At 50.4% G+C, this 15,059-nt stretch overlaps 1 protein-coding gene across 3 annotated transcripts in view; it reads right to left on the reverse strand.

The window, feature by feature from the left end:
- Window positions 1–14,648, reverse strand: part of CCDC88C (coiled-coil domain containing 88C) — a 124,249-nt gene extending 109,601 nt beyond the window's left edge. The window contains exons 1-3 of one of the 3 annotated variants that reach the window (XR_014312571.1): window positions 14,310–14,573; window positions 13,449–13,549; window positions 6,185–6,293 (exon numbers count right to left, since the gene is read on the reverse strand). Coding sequence is in view for 2 of the 3 variants with exons in the window: in XM_082733946.1 (XP_082590072.1) it covers window positions 6,185–6,293; window positions 13,449–13,549; window positions 14,310–14,369 (270 nt within the window). In the remaining variant the exon portion in view is untranslated. Of the gene's footprint in view, window positions 1–6,184; window positions 6,294–13,448; window positions 13,550–14,309 lie in introns of all 3 variants that reach the window. The other 2 variants (XM_082733946.1, XM_082733947.1) reach the window with 2 other exon arrangements.
- Between the last annotated feature and the right edge of the window lie 411 nt (window positions 14,649–15,059).

The following is a 15,059-nucleotide window of genomic DNA, read 5'->3' on the forward strand; positions in this document are numbered from 1 at the left end:
GTCATGAGATGGAGCCCTGCATCCAGAATTCAGCATGTGGCCCCGCACTGAGCTGGGAGTCTGAGTTTCTCTCTCTCTCTCTCCCCTCCCCACACCCCTCCCCCTCTGCTCGTGCTTTCATTCTAAATAAATCTTCAAAAACAAACAAACATTGGCAAAACCTCTCCCCTGCAAATGTGATACACTGTACTTGTCATAAAGCAAATTCCACTGGTATTATAGAAATGGCCCATGTGGACTGTTGTATGTTCCCCCGAACACCGTCCCCATCCATGACAGCAGGTCACACCCACCTACGCAGGCTTCACTTTAACTGAACGCTACCCCCCCTACCCCCCCCCCCACCCCGCCCAGAATGGGACAGAACTCGAGCTTGCCATGTTCCCACCGACAATATCAAATGTACGTTTCCTTCAATTCTTACTTGTGACAAGTCTTTCATTTCTCCAACTGAGCGCTCATATTTCTAGAGATAATTCTAATTTTAACTAGTGAGCCCATGCTTATCTAAAACAACCACCACTGAAAATGGACAGATCTCAAAAACAGGATGAGTAGGGAAAAGGCAGGGCCAAGTGTATGGAAGTTTTATCTAAAGGCACCACACAAAACATATATATATACACATAAAACACACACACCCCCATATATACAGAGAATTAGAGTATAAAATCGTGAACCGGATACCCACGAAATTAACAATGGGGATTATCCCTAGGGCTGGAGGGAAGGATAAATGGACAAAGGTAATCCACACACTGGAAATGTCCTGGGGACTTTGATAAGAGGAATTTTATTTAAGGGGGGAAAAAAGCCTCAAACAACTATGAACTATATTCATGTGTTCATATTTAACAGATACACAAGTGTTTATTTGAAGCACCTGTACTTCTTTAATTTTCCAAAGCAATAAAGAAAAAAAAATGACATAAGATAAAGCAATCCCAGACTCTTCATTGTGCCATTTCTTCTGAGGTAAAGAAAAATATTCAGGACAGCTGGGTGGCTCAGTCAGTGAAGCTTCTGCCTTCAGCTCAGGTCACGATCCCAGGGTCCTGAGATCGAGCCCCACGTTGGACTCCCTGCTCAGCAGGGACCCTGCTTCTCCCTCTCTTTCTACCTCTCCCCACTGTACATGTGCGGACTTGCTCTCAAATAAATAACTTTTTTTTATTTTATTTATTTATTTGACAGACAGAGATCACAAGTAGGCAGAGAAACAGGCAGAAGGAGAGGAGGAAGCAGGCTCCCTGCTGAGCAGAGAACCCGATGCGGGGCTCGATCCCAGGACCCTGGGATCATGACCTGAGCCGAAGGCAGAGGCTTTAACCCACTGAGCCACCCAGGCGCCCCGTCAAATAAATAACTTTTTAAAAAGACTTTTTATTTGACAGAGAGACACAGCAAGAGAGGGAACACAAGCAGGGTGAGAAGAAGAAGCAGGCTTCCAGCTGAGCAGAGAGTCCAAAGCGGGGCTCGATCCCAGGACCCTGGGATTGTGACCTGAGCCGAAGGCAGATGCCGAACGACTAAGCCGCCCAAGTGCCTCTAAATAAGTAAAATCTTAAAGTACATCATTCTGGGTCGGTCCTGGCTTCCTGACCATGGTGAGAGACCAGAGCTCACAAGGGCCAAATTCAAGGACCTCCTAAAACAAAGCTTCCTGGAAACGACCTGTAATTCTTGGTTGTCTCTGGCCATTGTGTGACTGTGGAATCTGAGGCCCGTGAGGGCCCATCTTCTTCTGGACAGACAAGAACTCAGGCCCAGAGAAGAAAAGCAGACGGTTCTGGCACATGACCTATAAGGGGAACAGCTCCAAGAAACTCTGCTGATTTCTCATTTCAGGGTAAGTTCTGCAGGTGGGTCCCTACATCCATCTGAGGGTCCCGATTTCCAGAAAGAGATCTACGTAGACCTGACAACAAAGACCAACACACACCCGAATTTATCCAGGTTGCTGTTCAAACTGCTTCCCACCGGCATAAGGTCAAAGAAGCCTCTGTAATTCACGTGAAAGCAGGCCCCAACTGTTGGGAGGAGGAGCAGGACGGCAGGTGTCCAGGGCAGGGCAGTGGGACACAGTGCATAGCCCCCAAGGAATAAACACACACCAGCCCCTGCTGCACCCAGGACTTCTGCTTCTACTAGATGCACTTTCCCACTGGCTCGACTGTCAAATGAACGTGCATTTAATGCAAATCCTCAAGAATCTGAATATAAAATAATCATTCAATCAAAATAATGTTAAATCCAAAATTTAACATTAAAAAAGCAAAAACAAAAACAAAAAACCAGCCTCATATGATGGCAGGGCACAGAGCTGGCCTGCGGGGGGCTTGAGGCAGCACGCAGGCCTGGTCTAAGCTTGCCTTTCCTCCAGGCCTCTCAGCAGATGTTCCTCCACCTGTGCAGGCTCGTCCTGGAGCGGGAACCTCCACCTCGGGCTGTCAGCCTTTTCTTCTGCAAAAGGCAATGACAAAACCAAGCACTCTCTCCCCGCTTCCCTGTTCCTGGACACACGAGATGTTCGCCCATCGTACATGATGGAGAGGAGTCACCTGGGGGGACCTGGCTGAAGGTGCCTCTTCTGGACATCACTAGAAACACTCTAACCCTTAGTTCCCATGAGATTGCACAGCAGAATAGCCTGGAGGGCTTGTGAAGACAGATTGCTGGACAACCACAGCTGGTCTGGAGGATGGGGGGTACTGACAATCTGCATTTCTAACAGGTTCCGGGTGATGTTGATGCTGCAGGTCTGGGGACCACACTTTGAGAAGCCCACTGATTCGCCAGCTTGCTGGAAGGATGGTGAGAGCAACAGCTGGGGAACTTCTGAAAATGCCATTTCTAGGCCCCAGCCCTGGAGAAGTCCAAGCAGCAGGTCAGGAGGCAGCCTGGGACCCTGGCTGACACACCAGTGGTCAGACTGAGGCCGGCCATGCTGGTTTCCACGCACCATCTACTGTCTGCCCCAGACAAAGGTCAAGGGTCATCACCTCCACAGGTTTTCAGAGGCAAAACTTGAGCTTCCTTACACAATAAGCCCATGCTACTCAAGAGAGGCCCCCATCCTTTCTAATGGTCCCTGCCTTATGGTGCCTCAGAAAAGAAGGGGACAGCCAGTGGGAAGAACCGCTGCTTGGCAAACAAGACCCAAGGCAGGATTCTGTGACCTCAAGGAGTCTACCAACAAAAAACCATGGACAAGCAGTAGTCTCACCAGTCGGGGGGCAATCTCTCGCCCTTCCAGACTACCCTTACCCAGTAAGAAGCGGAATCTGCTTTGCCCCATCCCGAGCCCTCCCAAGCTGGAGGGCCACTTTCACAGGGGGACTCGGGCCATATTCCTCTTGGGAAACTTTCTTTCACCTCTTATAATAACAACCAAGTATGTGTACACTTGAACGTCAGGTGGCAGGGAAAAAGGCAGGATATGCAATTGTATATATGGGACGTCCACGACCGTATAAAACAAAAACTATTCATGCAAAAACTGGAAGGAAGTTCTTTTTCTTCTTGCTACTTATTCTCCAAGCTGTTTATAAAGAGCAGCGACCTCTTGCAGGACCAGGACTTAACTTTATTTTACAATAAATCGGAAAGAAAAAATATACAGAGCTGCCCACACACCTAACCTGTGCCAGCCCCGAGAGGAAGTGGCCGGCTAGCCCCCCAGGGAGCAGGACTGACTGAGGAGGGGGGAGACGGCTCGCAGCAAATGCTTGCCGGGGGCTGGGGCTGCCAACGCACCCCAGCCCAGAAGAGTTAACAGCATAGGAGCAGAACAAGGACGCAGGGTCCCCCTTTCCACCTGTGAGTCTTTCTGGGCCCTGAGAACGAACTGGACATCTTTTCCTCCCCCTGACCATGTCTCGTCTCCTGGAACTCTACACGGAGCAACTACCCGACTCCAAACTGACACAGTCTCTACTGGGTATCATGCTCTGTCCAGCCAGCCGAGATCCGGATGGTTGGGAGCCACGGTTCAGCACCAGCGCGGACTCCTGTGGCCAGCAAGAGCCGAGGACAGCCCCCGGGTGGCCGACAGCTTGCAGCAAGGGGCTGATGCGGCACGCTGCTCACGGACAGCTCTCGGGGAGAGGTTACTATCCCTCAGCCGCACCTGCGGCCTAAGACACACCTGTGGAGCTACTGCCACCGGCTCTGGCCAGTCCTGCAAACCTGCTGTTCTGAGTTTCTGTCTCTCTCGTGTTCACATCCTCCCGAGTTTAAATTCATGTGAAATTGGGTAAAGCAGACCTTTATCTGAGCAACTGTGCAAAACTTGGACCTTGACAGATCAAGGACAGGCCGGTCTTATGCCTCCATGTCTTCCTCTACCTCTATACGCTTTCCCATTCTCTCTTTCCCATGACCCTCCAAACATGGAAACTCAAGTCACCTGCCAAGACTCCACTCAAGTGCTGCCTCCTGCAAGAAGCCTTTCCCTCCCTCTCTGTAGCATGAGTTAAGGGCCTTAAGCTACCTGCACTCCACGGCCCCTGGCACTTAGCCCACAGCATCAAAAGCCCCTGCTCACCAGGAATGGTGCCTACAGATTGGGATCAAGCCCTGAGGACATGCTGAACCACCAGCCCTGCCACCAGACAGCACCCCCCATGCCCAGACCCGAGTTCACGGGCAGCCCCACTGTCTTTGCTCAGCTTCCTCTGCCCATGGCCATCCCCAGGAAAACACTCGCGGAATATTTCCCACCTGTCTACAGCATGCCTGGGCCTGAATGTGGCGCCCCTCAGAGGAAAACAAACCCATCCAGCCCCATAGATCCAGCTCGCCCAAGCCCCCCATCCCATCACAGCTGCCATCTATCTGGAACTAAAAGGATGGGGCTGGATCTAAGCCTCACAGAGGCTGCTCAAGAAGTCCACAGCACCGGGCCACCAATGGTCCATGAAGTGAGCCCAGGTGGCTTGCAGATCTGGCCATACAGGGAAAGAGTCCCAGCACAGTAACCCTCTCTCACGCACCCCAACCACGGTGGGAGGGATGACAGATACAATCATCTCGGAAAACCCAGGACAAGGCCCACTCCCTCCCTCTCCCATCCATCTTCAAATTCGTACTGAGTCCTCAGAAGGGATGCAACTGCAGGAGACGGCCCAGCACGTGGTGTGATGCCTCAGCTGACCTCAGAACCAGCAAGGACTGCATGAGGACAGAGAGTGAAACACGGTGGCCTGAGGATTCCCTCATATCGACAGGGACCTCACCACCCTGCAGATGCCCCTAAACCCCAGCACAGAGACTGGGTTACAGTCCAGGAACCTGATGCTAAGAAGAGGTCCCAGAGGCAGAGTCTGCTCAAGGAATCAGCAAAGCCCCAGCATGAATTCTGGAAAAGATATCTTCCTGAGCAGCCGTTCTCAAACCGTGTTCCCTAAGGTCCTGGCAACCAACAGAGATGCCCCAGTGGGAAAGGAGGGTGCCAAGCAGAGAAAACCAGAGCCCCCGACCCTGAAGTCAATCACAGTCACAAGGGCTTCACCTGGGGTTGCAAGAAAAATGCACAGCGGGGAGTAAAGTTTCACGGCTAAGAAGTTTAAAAGCCAGGGCTCTGAGAGACACAGTTTAAATCCATTTCCCATCAACATCAACAATTCTCACCTGACCTTCCGAAGGCGAAAAGCCCTTCCCCATCAGGGCCCCCTGCCCAACCCATCACCTATCTGCTGCTCAGACACAGGGAGCACCTGCCACTTGGCACCCTGAACCCCAGTGCTCCCGTCTGCATGCTGGGGGCACAGACATAACCCTTCCACAGTCTCTTCTTTCCCTCAACCTTGTCAGTTACTCCTGAACAAAGACTCACTCGTTGTGGGTGACACCCTCTCAGGGTCCCCATTCAAGAGCATGCTTGGGGCTGCAGCTGTGAATCACGGCCCGTCCCTGGGGTCCTGCCATACCAAGCACGATGCTCTGCACACAGCTCAAAGGATATTCACTGGACAACTTTGTTGTCCAGCATCTGACACGCTTCCCACAATGCAAAAAAAAAAAAAAAAAAAAAAAAAAAGGATGCAAGTGAAAACACACCAAGCGTGAGCAAGCAAATGCCTAACCATGAACACCATTTCCTCTTGGCTTCCTGCAGGGAAACCTTTCAGTGACAATACCACCAGAGGCACAGCCAAACTCCAGGGGAACTCCCAGCCCTTACCTGGTAATACGTCTTAATGTTTCTCACCAAGATGGTCAAGTTCTGAATGCGAAGGTTCACGTCATTGTTGACGTGCTTGTTGATGCGCTGATTTGTTGGCCTGGGGTCTCTGGAGAAGGAAGAGAACGGAGGAAACTGCTTATCCCAGCATTTGCCACACACCCCATTTCCAGCCGAGAGCCAGCTCCAGGCCCCCCAGCCTCACTAACGCGGTTATGACAACATGGCTCAAGTCAAATCCTTACTCCGTTACTGCCAAGCCATGGACCTTGCGGGGGCGGCGACCCATCACCACCCTGATCACCCAACCCATCACAGGCCCTGAGTCAACATTATTTCCACTCCCACTGCTAGCAGCACCCATAAACCACCACCAAAGGTCAATGCAGACCCCAAAAGTGATACTGTCTGAAAACCAATAACCTCTCCCAAGATAGATTTCAAGAAGAGCAAACCAAAATACAGGAAATGCCAAGAAAGGGGGACAGGGAGTACATTTTCTGAGTTAGTAAATCAAAATCATTCATGTTCCATCTCACCGGGGTCTTCCACCTCTGTCACCAGATTGATCTAGGGCCAGTGGTGCCTGTGATTTACATTTCAGGCACACAAATCTACCCTGAAAAACCAACAGCAGGAGTCTGTGATGTGACCTGGTGTACCACATACCCTACGAGAAATGCTAAGCACAGAGATATAAATAATTCATGTGGAAACCCCCCACGGTGTCATTTATTTTCCGATCTCGGGCAAAAGTCAGGTCTGGTTGGGATGAAACTAGAAATCAATCAAGTGATTTGTATTTCCACTCATCCACGTCCAGGACGTTTCTCAAAATGTTTCTTCTTATGTGACGAGAACAGACTGGGTAGACTGTAGACCGAATTTAGCTTCTACCTTCCCATTTACCACACAATGCGTCTAACAAAGCCCTCCGTCCCATGTCACTGTCTCATTCAAATGAGGGCTGTTTTCAGGGTTTCATCTGTCATCCCGGCCCTGGGAGACGGCAGCCCCTCTTCCTCGGTAATCACCCCCACAAAGGGACAGGAGCCCAAACGGGAGTTGGGCAGTTAGGGAGATCAACCTCCATGCCATGCGGCTCATTCCAAAGCCAGTAATTAACAAAAAATTGATAAACAGTAAAAAAAAAAAAAATCCACGAGGTGAAATCATTTCAGTCCTCACTGTAAGGACAACCTTTTTTTTTTTTTACTTTAATAATATGAGCTGTTTAGAATTCGACCATTAAATATTTGACATATACACCAGGAGTCCCCACTGTGCATGGTGTGTTCGCAAACCCCTTTACCTGTGACACCCGGTCATAGCCACAGATTTTATTCAGTAAGCTTGTATCCCCCCAAAATAATCACATGGGCACTTGGGGCAACCAGGGAATCTCTTTTCAACTGTCATTTGACAACGTTTCTTATTGTCCCCACACAGTAATGGAGTCAGGCCAAGGCATTTGCACGTTACATTTCTCTTGGAGCCATTCATTACTGAGAAAACAAAGGTTAACAGTTCAGTGGAAATTAATTTAGGAATAGAGGCCGCATTCAGAATTTATACCACAAAGGCATTTTTAGCTACAGAACTATACTTGACATTATAAACAATTTATCTTAAAGGCTCACTTCTCTCTTTAGATACCTCAAGAGAGGAGAAGCAATTTCATTAAGTGACTAAAGTACTTCTTAAAACAGAACTCAGAGAGCACGCAGAGCTTTCTCCTCGGTCTCTGTAGTCCCAGCTTTAAGTCAGGGGGCTTCACACACGTGTTGGAAAACAAGGTGCACAGTTCCTGCGTGTGCAAAGGCACATCGCACACCCAGGGTGGGGACCTGTGGGTCCCCCAGATAATAACAGAGGAGCCCCTGCCCAGCTCTGCTTTTGTTCTCCCAGGTCAGCTAACTGAAACTACACTCCAAAAGAGCCTCCACATTCACTGTAGAAATAATTAGACTAATTATCACGATCATTAGTGCTCCATCCTTCAGCGAAGGCTCTCAGGGTCAAGAGGTTATGAAGAAATAACTGGAAGCAAAAGTCAACTACAGTTAAGAAAGGCTCATCCTCACTCTCCCAGCACAGAGTAACCCCCACCTTTCTGTGCTGCAAAAAGGGGACAGGAGACACAGATGCCAGTCCACGACCAAGGTTCTCTGGGCCCCAGGGCACTCATCAGCAAAATGACTACAGGATTCTTCCAGCCCTAGGTGGTCACTCAAGAAGGTCAGCTCTGCACAGGCAAACGTGGACCCATACATGGTCCTATATCCCAGGAAGAGGACATCCCATAACCACTGCACAACTGTATGTCCCCAAAAGCCATCATTACTAACAAGGATCTTTTTTTCATGATATCCCTAGAATGCAAAGGCCCAAGAGCCCCATATCAAGAGGTCAGAGGATAGGAGGGAGGCACTGGGTGCAAGCATCTGGTAGCTTGTCCGAATTCAGGAACATCTGGAGTCCCAAGTGTGGGGCCCTCAGCACTTACTTATAAAAACTCCTAACTAGGGGTACCTGGGTGGCTCAGTCAGGTGAGTGTCTGCATCTTGATTTTGGCTCAGGTCATGGACTTGGCTCCTCATTCAGCAGGGAGTCTGCTTGAGAGTCTCTCTCCCCCTCTGCCCTCCCACTCCTGGGCACACATGCGTTCTCTAATAAATCAATCTTTTAAAAACTAAAACTAGAAAAATGCAAATCAACTTGACCTAGAATTTTAAAGACAGAGGATTTACATTTATGGCAACCTTGCCCCCTCCCTCGGGAAAGCCAGTCTGCAAATTTTAGTTCTATTCCAAAGGCTTCCGAAATTTAAAAATGAATCAAGAAATGATCTATTAAGACACCTGAGTGGCTCGGTGGATTAAGCCTCTGCCTTTGGCTCAGGTCATGATCCCAGGGTCCTGGGATGGAGCCCCACATAGGGCTCTCTGCTCACCAGGGAGCCTGCTTCCTTCTCTCTCTCTACCTGCCTCTGCCTACTTGTGATCTCTGTTAAATAAATAAATAAATGTTTTTTTTAAAAAATGATCTATTGACATAGAGATGTCTATGTCCACAATGTATCATGGGTAGAAAAACAGGGATGGTAAAAGAAAACAGCATGAGCCCATGTCCTTAGACCTTAAGGATCATATATCTACATACTATAGACATCTGAAGACACCAGAATAAACGCATTGCTACCTCTACATGGTAAAATCATGGACGATTTTATTTGGCTCATCTTTCTCTTCTACTCTCCTATAACCAATGTAAATTTTTGATATAATTTTTAAGGACTCAAAGCCCCCCCTCCCCGAAGAGTCTCATACTCTATAGCCAAAAAAGGAAATCACTTAAGTTCACAAAAATCTTTTTTATTCTGACACTTTTCCGACAACACAAACTCATTCAACTAACAAGTACTTGCCCTCAGCTTTTATATATGCAGAATGGGACTAGAACTCCTCTTGCAACACATTAGGGGGGAAATTATTCTACAAATGCCTTTTAGAAACATAGGAAACTCAGGGCGCCTGGCTGGGTTGGTTGGTGGAGTGTGCAACTCTTGATCTTGGGGTTGTGAATTCGAGTCCCACGTTGGGTGTAGAGATCACTTAAAAAGGTGGGGGGCGTCTGGGTGCCTCAGTGGGTTAAAGCCTCTGCCTTTGGCTTGGGTCACAATTCCAGGGTCCTGGGATCAAGAGCCCTAAACGGGCTCTCTGCTAAGCAGGGAGCCTACTTCCCCCTCTCTGCCTGCCTCTCTGCCTACTTGTGATCTGTCAAATAAATAAAATCTTAAAAAAAAAAGTCTTTAAAATAAAAAAAGAAGTTCCGGCAACTGTTTGACTTGAGGATGTTTCCAAACCCTGAATAATATATTATCCTGATTTTTACAGTAAGCACTGAGGGAAAATCTGAACAAAGCAAATAATGCTGGACTTACTACAAGCAAAGGCACAAGCTGACCTCAGGCCCAATCCCAAGTTCCCAACTGCACTCAGCAGCCATTGCCTTAAATCAGGTGTCCCTTCTCAAAAGTACAGATGCATACTAGCCATTATTATGGCTCAGGCACGTGGAGGGGGGGACACCCCCCCCTGGGGACCTTGGCCTCGTTCCGAACAAAGCTGAATGTTTGTTGGGCATTTTCTAGATGCATAATCTTATTTAATCCTCCCAAGTGTATAAAATACAATCCCCTTATTACAGATCAGGAAGCTGAGGCTTACAAATTTTAAGTAATTTGCCCAAGGAAGCAGAAGAAGTGGTAGAGAGGGGAATGTAAAATTGTCCATCCCGTGCTTTCAGAGCCCAAGGGCTTAAATATCTTTCTACAAGACAGTGAGAAATGCGTCCAAAGTGAATGAGCAATCTGGTTTTCCCTTGGGCACCAGCAGATTACCCAGAAAGACTGCATTGACAGAGGAACGATTCAGCACGTTCTCCCATGAATCGTGGTCCATGCCATTCAATGCCTTTCACTGGGAATTCTCCTCCACCTGGGCCTCCCCTGAAAGCTGAGCCCACAGGGCTTTCCTGCTTCCAGGCACTGATGTCACTGGGAGGCCAGGGCCAAGAGACTACGACCGCAGCCTTCTTCAGTTGCCAGAGACAATGCCCAGGTGTAGCCACGTGACCCCCGCCGGCCTCCATATGGCTCTGAAGTGTTAGGTAACACGCCTCTTATCTGAGCTCCATACCCACTTAGCATACTGCTCTCTTAATCTTCTGGTCCTACCAACTTGGGGAGAATTTATCAAAATGGGCAAATAACACCCGTTGGAGCTACTAGCTGAGGAGATAAGGCAGAATATAGTCTTATCACTGACCTGCCCGTTAGCCTGACATTTCTGCATTTGGCAGAAGTGAACACAGAGGCTTTTGTACAGCATTAGATGGAGGGCTTGGACGCCGGTCCAGGAGTCCAGTTTTGCTTTAGTTCTCCTTAAGAGAGGGCCCAGGCTAAGAATGATGCAGTAATCTAGGAGATTAAGAATGTGGGAGAAAGGAAGACTAGAAAAATTCTTAGAGGGCACCTTCAATCCTTTCTGGATTAAGATGGAGTATTTGTAATTGACACTAGTACCTATTAAGTGATAAGGACTGTGCTAATTGCTAAAATGTCATCCCATTTAATCCTCACAACCTTCTCTTTAGTTCCCATTGTACAGATGAGGAAAACAAAATCCTCGAGTGGTATGCCGAGCATCACTTGTTCAGTAGGAGACAGACCTCGAGTTCCCTAAGCTGTCAACACCAGGTCTGAAATACACTTTTCTTTTTGCATACTTTTTAATTGAGATCATCTTTACATAGAGTGAAATATATAAATCTTAAGTTACAGCTTGATGAGTTCTGAAAAATAAGATGTACTCCCACGAACACACAGAACATTATCACCATTCCCACACCCCGCAGAAATTCACCTGTGTCTCCTTTACAGACAATCCCCAACCACCCCCAGGAGCAACCAGTGTTCTGATTTCTATCCTATCATCTGGAACAGGTTTATTCTGATCATACAATCAGTAAACTGTGTGCTGCTGGTGCCCCTCACTCCTTGATTTCCTCAGCTGGAATGCCACCCACACAGCTTCCCACTATCCCTTCCTCTGCTCCTGACCCTGGCCAGAAGGCACCAGAAGCCCAGCCTGAGGCGTAAGAGCTGCGAACTTCCGTTCTGCTCCTAGAATGATTATCTCCGCATATTACAAAGGAGAGAACAGGTAAAAACTGCAAAGGGAAGTGGAGACGCCCTTAAACTGAATTTAGCCACGGGCCAAGGGTGAACCCGCACTTCTCAAAGGAATGGTCCAACAGGCTTTCCCGATTTACAAGCAAGCAGTAAACGCTTCAGGAATTCCAAAGGTCAGGGAAGAAAGAGAAACAGTCCCAGGGCTTTTGTTCTCCCCTCTGCCTGGGTGTAAAAACGGAATGAAAAGGCCGGGAATACTGCTGTTTTTAATTAAACAGTCTTGGGTTTGGGTAAGGACACAGTGGTCACTGCACCAATGGAATCCAGTCATTTTCGGGGTCCACCAAAATGGGAGCAGTTGCCAGAAATTAAACATGCCACTAGACAACCCCAGGAAAACTCCTTTTCATCAATGTTCTCAGACAAGTGCTGCCAAAGCTGGTAACACGTATGTCATTTTAGGATCTAATCAAACACAAGATTAGTAAGATGAGTTGGGCCTTTAAAAAAAATAAAACCCAAAACTAAGGTGTCTCTCCCACAACATGACACCAAGTGATTTATTAAAAGCAGTGTTCCCAGAAATTTTTCAAAGCAGACCTTATTTTAGGTAGATCTATTTAAACCACTTTCTGAATATGCCAAAGATAATTGTTCCCCCTCAGGGGCCACAAAGCTGATTCTCATTAGCTAATGGGTTCTTGCTAGAGTAGGACAACTTGCTTAGCTGCAGGTGAGTAAGTGAGCCTAAGTGGCTGATCTGCAGAGAACATGAGGACGTTTTATTTTGCTTCCAGGGCCTCTGAATCATACCAACAGTCACTTCCAATATGTTCCCTGCACTTGGAGTTAAAAACAGAACACAGCCTCAGGAGCCAACACCTACTTGTGGCAGGCTGTCAATCAGACAGGCTCTGCAGAATTCAGCTGCAGGAAAGGATGTGGTCAAACACACAAGCTAGTAAGTTTAACTTCCATCAAGACCCTGTTTAAGCTCTAGGGCTTTAAGACAAACAGTACGCTAGCTTTCAGACTCCCAGGACTCTCTTAACACAGTAACTTTAAATCCAAGTCATGAGAAAGGCCTTAACCGATTGCACTTGCTAGGGGGCACCTGAAAAGGTACAATCACGTGAAGAGAGCTCAGAAACACAGGCATCCCACCCTACGGTGAAACGTTAGAGTCACACGGATGCTCTGGGTCCGCCCTAGACACTTCCTGTAACCAGACTCTGTTACAGTTCCTTGCCCCCAAAAAGGGTGCTGTTTTTTTTTTTTTAACGTCCTTGCTCAAACCTCAGTCAACTAACTGAGTCTGAAGTCCGTTGAGCTACTTACACCACGTGGATGACAGTCATTCAATACCAAATTGCCTTTACCAAACAAGCTGCCAAACCGCCCACCCAGAATTCTTCATATCCACAGGAACGGAAAGAAGTCCCCTTAAAACCGAGACACACCAGGGGCCCCACGGAAAAAGAACCCTCCTGTTCAAACTCCATGCTCCGTTGCTACAACCTTAAACTTTCTGAAGCACCCTTCTTTCCTTCTTCCCTGGAGGTAACTTACATTTGCAACATGATTTGGTTCAAAAAGATGCCGTCGGCTAGATCCATGTACATGGTCAGGTTGTCCTGGTTGCCGCTTCCGAAGGAGCCAAAAGTTTTCACCTGCCGGGTAGGGGGCGCGGAGAGAAAGGCAGGAAAAGTCACCCCGGAGCGCCCTGTCCAAGCTCTCCAGGGCAAAGGCAGGCAGAGCCTCTGCGGGAAGAGTGGGTCACCCACGCCCGCCCACCCTTCCGCAGGCGAGAAGCCCACCCTTCTCCAGGGCCTCTACCCCCACCCCGCGCCAGGAAACAGACAAAACTTCCTCCCTGCTGTGCTCCGGTGTCCCAGGGCAAAAAACAACAACAAAAACAACAAAACCAAAAGGGACTTTTTAATAAATTTCTCACGTCTCAAACCTACTGGAAATGACTGCTCCGAACGAACCCAGCCTGTACGCATTCTCACTGGGAGACCCAATCCCCGCCGCCACCCACCTGCTGGTCTCAGAGGTTCAGAAACTACACGAGGATATTTTCGGGGAATGGGTCCTTTTCTCGAGTGGTCAAGCCATGACGGGGCCCAGGTGACTCCTCGGATCCTGTCCGCTACGGGGACGTAGCCCAAGGCCCGGTCGGAAACAGGTGTACCAGCTCAACCCCTGGCCGGGCCGAGAGCGCCGCGAGGTCCCGCACCCGGTGCGCGGGCTCCCGAGTTGGAAATGCCTCCGGACCCCAGGGCTCAGACCACGACCTCCGCCGGGAGCACTTGCTGAGTCCCCCGCGTCCCGGAGGCTACCCGGGACCCCGGGAAGGGAGATCCACGGCAGGCAGCGGGGGAAGAAGCCGGTGCACCAACAATGGGGCAGGGAGCTGGGCGCACTCACCCAGGTCACCAGCGGGCTCTGCAAGAAGAGCTCCATGAGCTCCGAGACCGTCACGTCCATGCTGAGGCTGCGCCCGCCGGCTCCACGCCCGGGTCCCCCGCGCCGCGGTACAAAGCGGCTCTGGCAGCGAGCGGCGGGCGCGGGGCTGCGGCGGCTCGCACCCGGGAGACAAAGGCGGGGCGCGAGCCCACGTTCCGCGGCTTCGGCGGCCCCGCGCCCCGCCCGGGGCTGGGGGAAGGGGAGGGCCCGCCACTCGGGGAGGAACAATGCGGGCGGCAGCCCCGCCCCTCGGCGGCCCTAGGCAGCCGGTGCGCCGCCTCGCGGTGCCGGGGACCGGAGCCGGGACGCGGGCGCGGCTGCGCTGGGCGCGGGGAGGGGGCGCGGCCCGCACGTGTATGGGGGGGAGGGGTCTCCGTGCGGCGTCCCCGGCAACCTGCACGTGGGGCCGCAGCCACGCGCCCACGCTGAGCGAAGCCTCAGCGCTCTGGGCCCCAGCACGTGGCGCCTCGCGGCGCGCGCGCGCTTGCGGCGGGCCGGGACGCCAAGTGCGGGCGGGAACCCGCGGGCGCTGGCGCCCCTCTGCCTCCCCGGGGGGCGCGCGGGAGGCTAGCGCACAGCCGCCAGCCGGAGTGGTCTCCGGCCCACCGCACGCTAGGACGCGGCAGAGCTCGATCCCGAGACTGCAGGCCCCGGGCAGGTGCAGCCCCTCGGCCGTGCGGAGCTCCAGCCCCCCAGGTGCCGCCAGAGGAC

The sequence above is a fragment of the Mustela nivalis genome (genome assembly GCF_964662115.1).
Source record: "Mustela nivalis genome assembly, chromosome: 6".
Lineage (NCBI taxonomy): Eukaryota > Metazoa > Chordata > Mammalia > Carnivora > Mustelidae > Mustela > Mustela nivalis.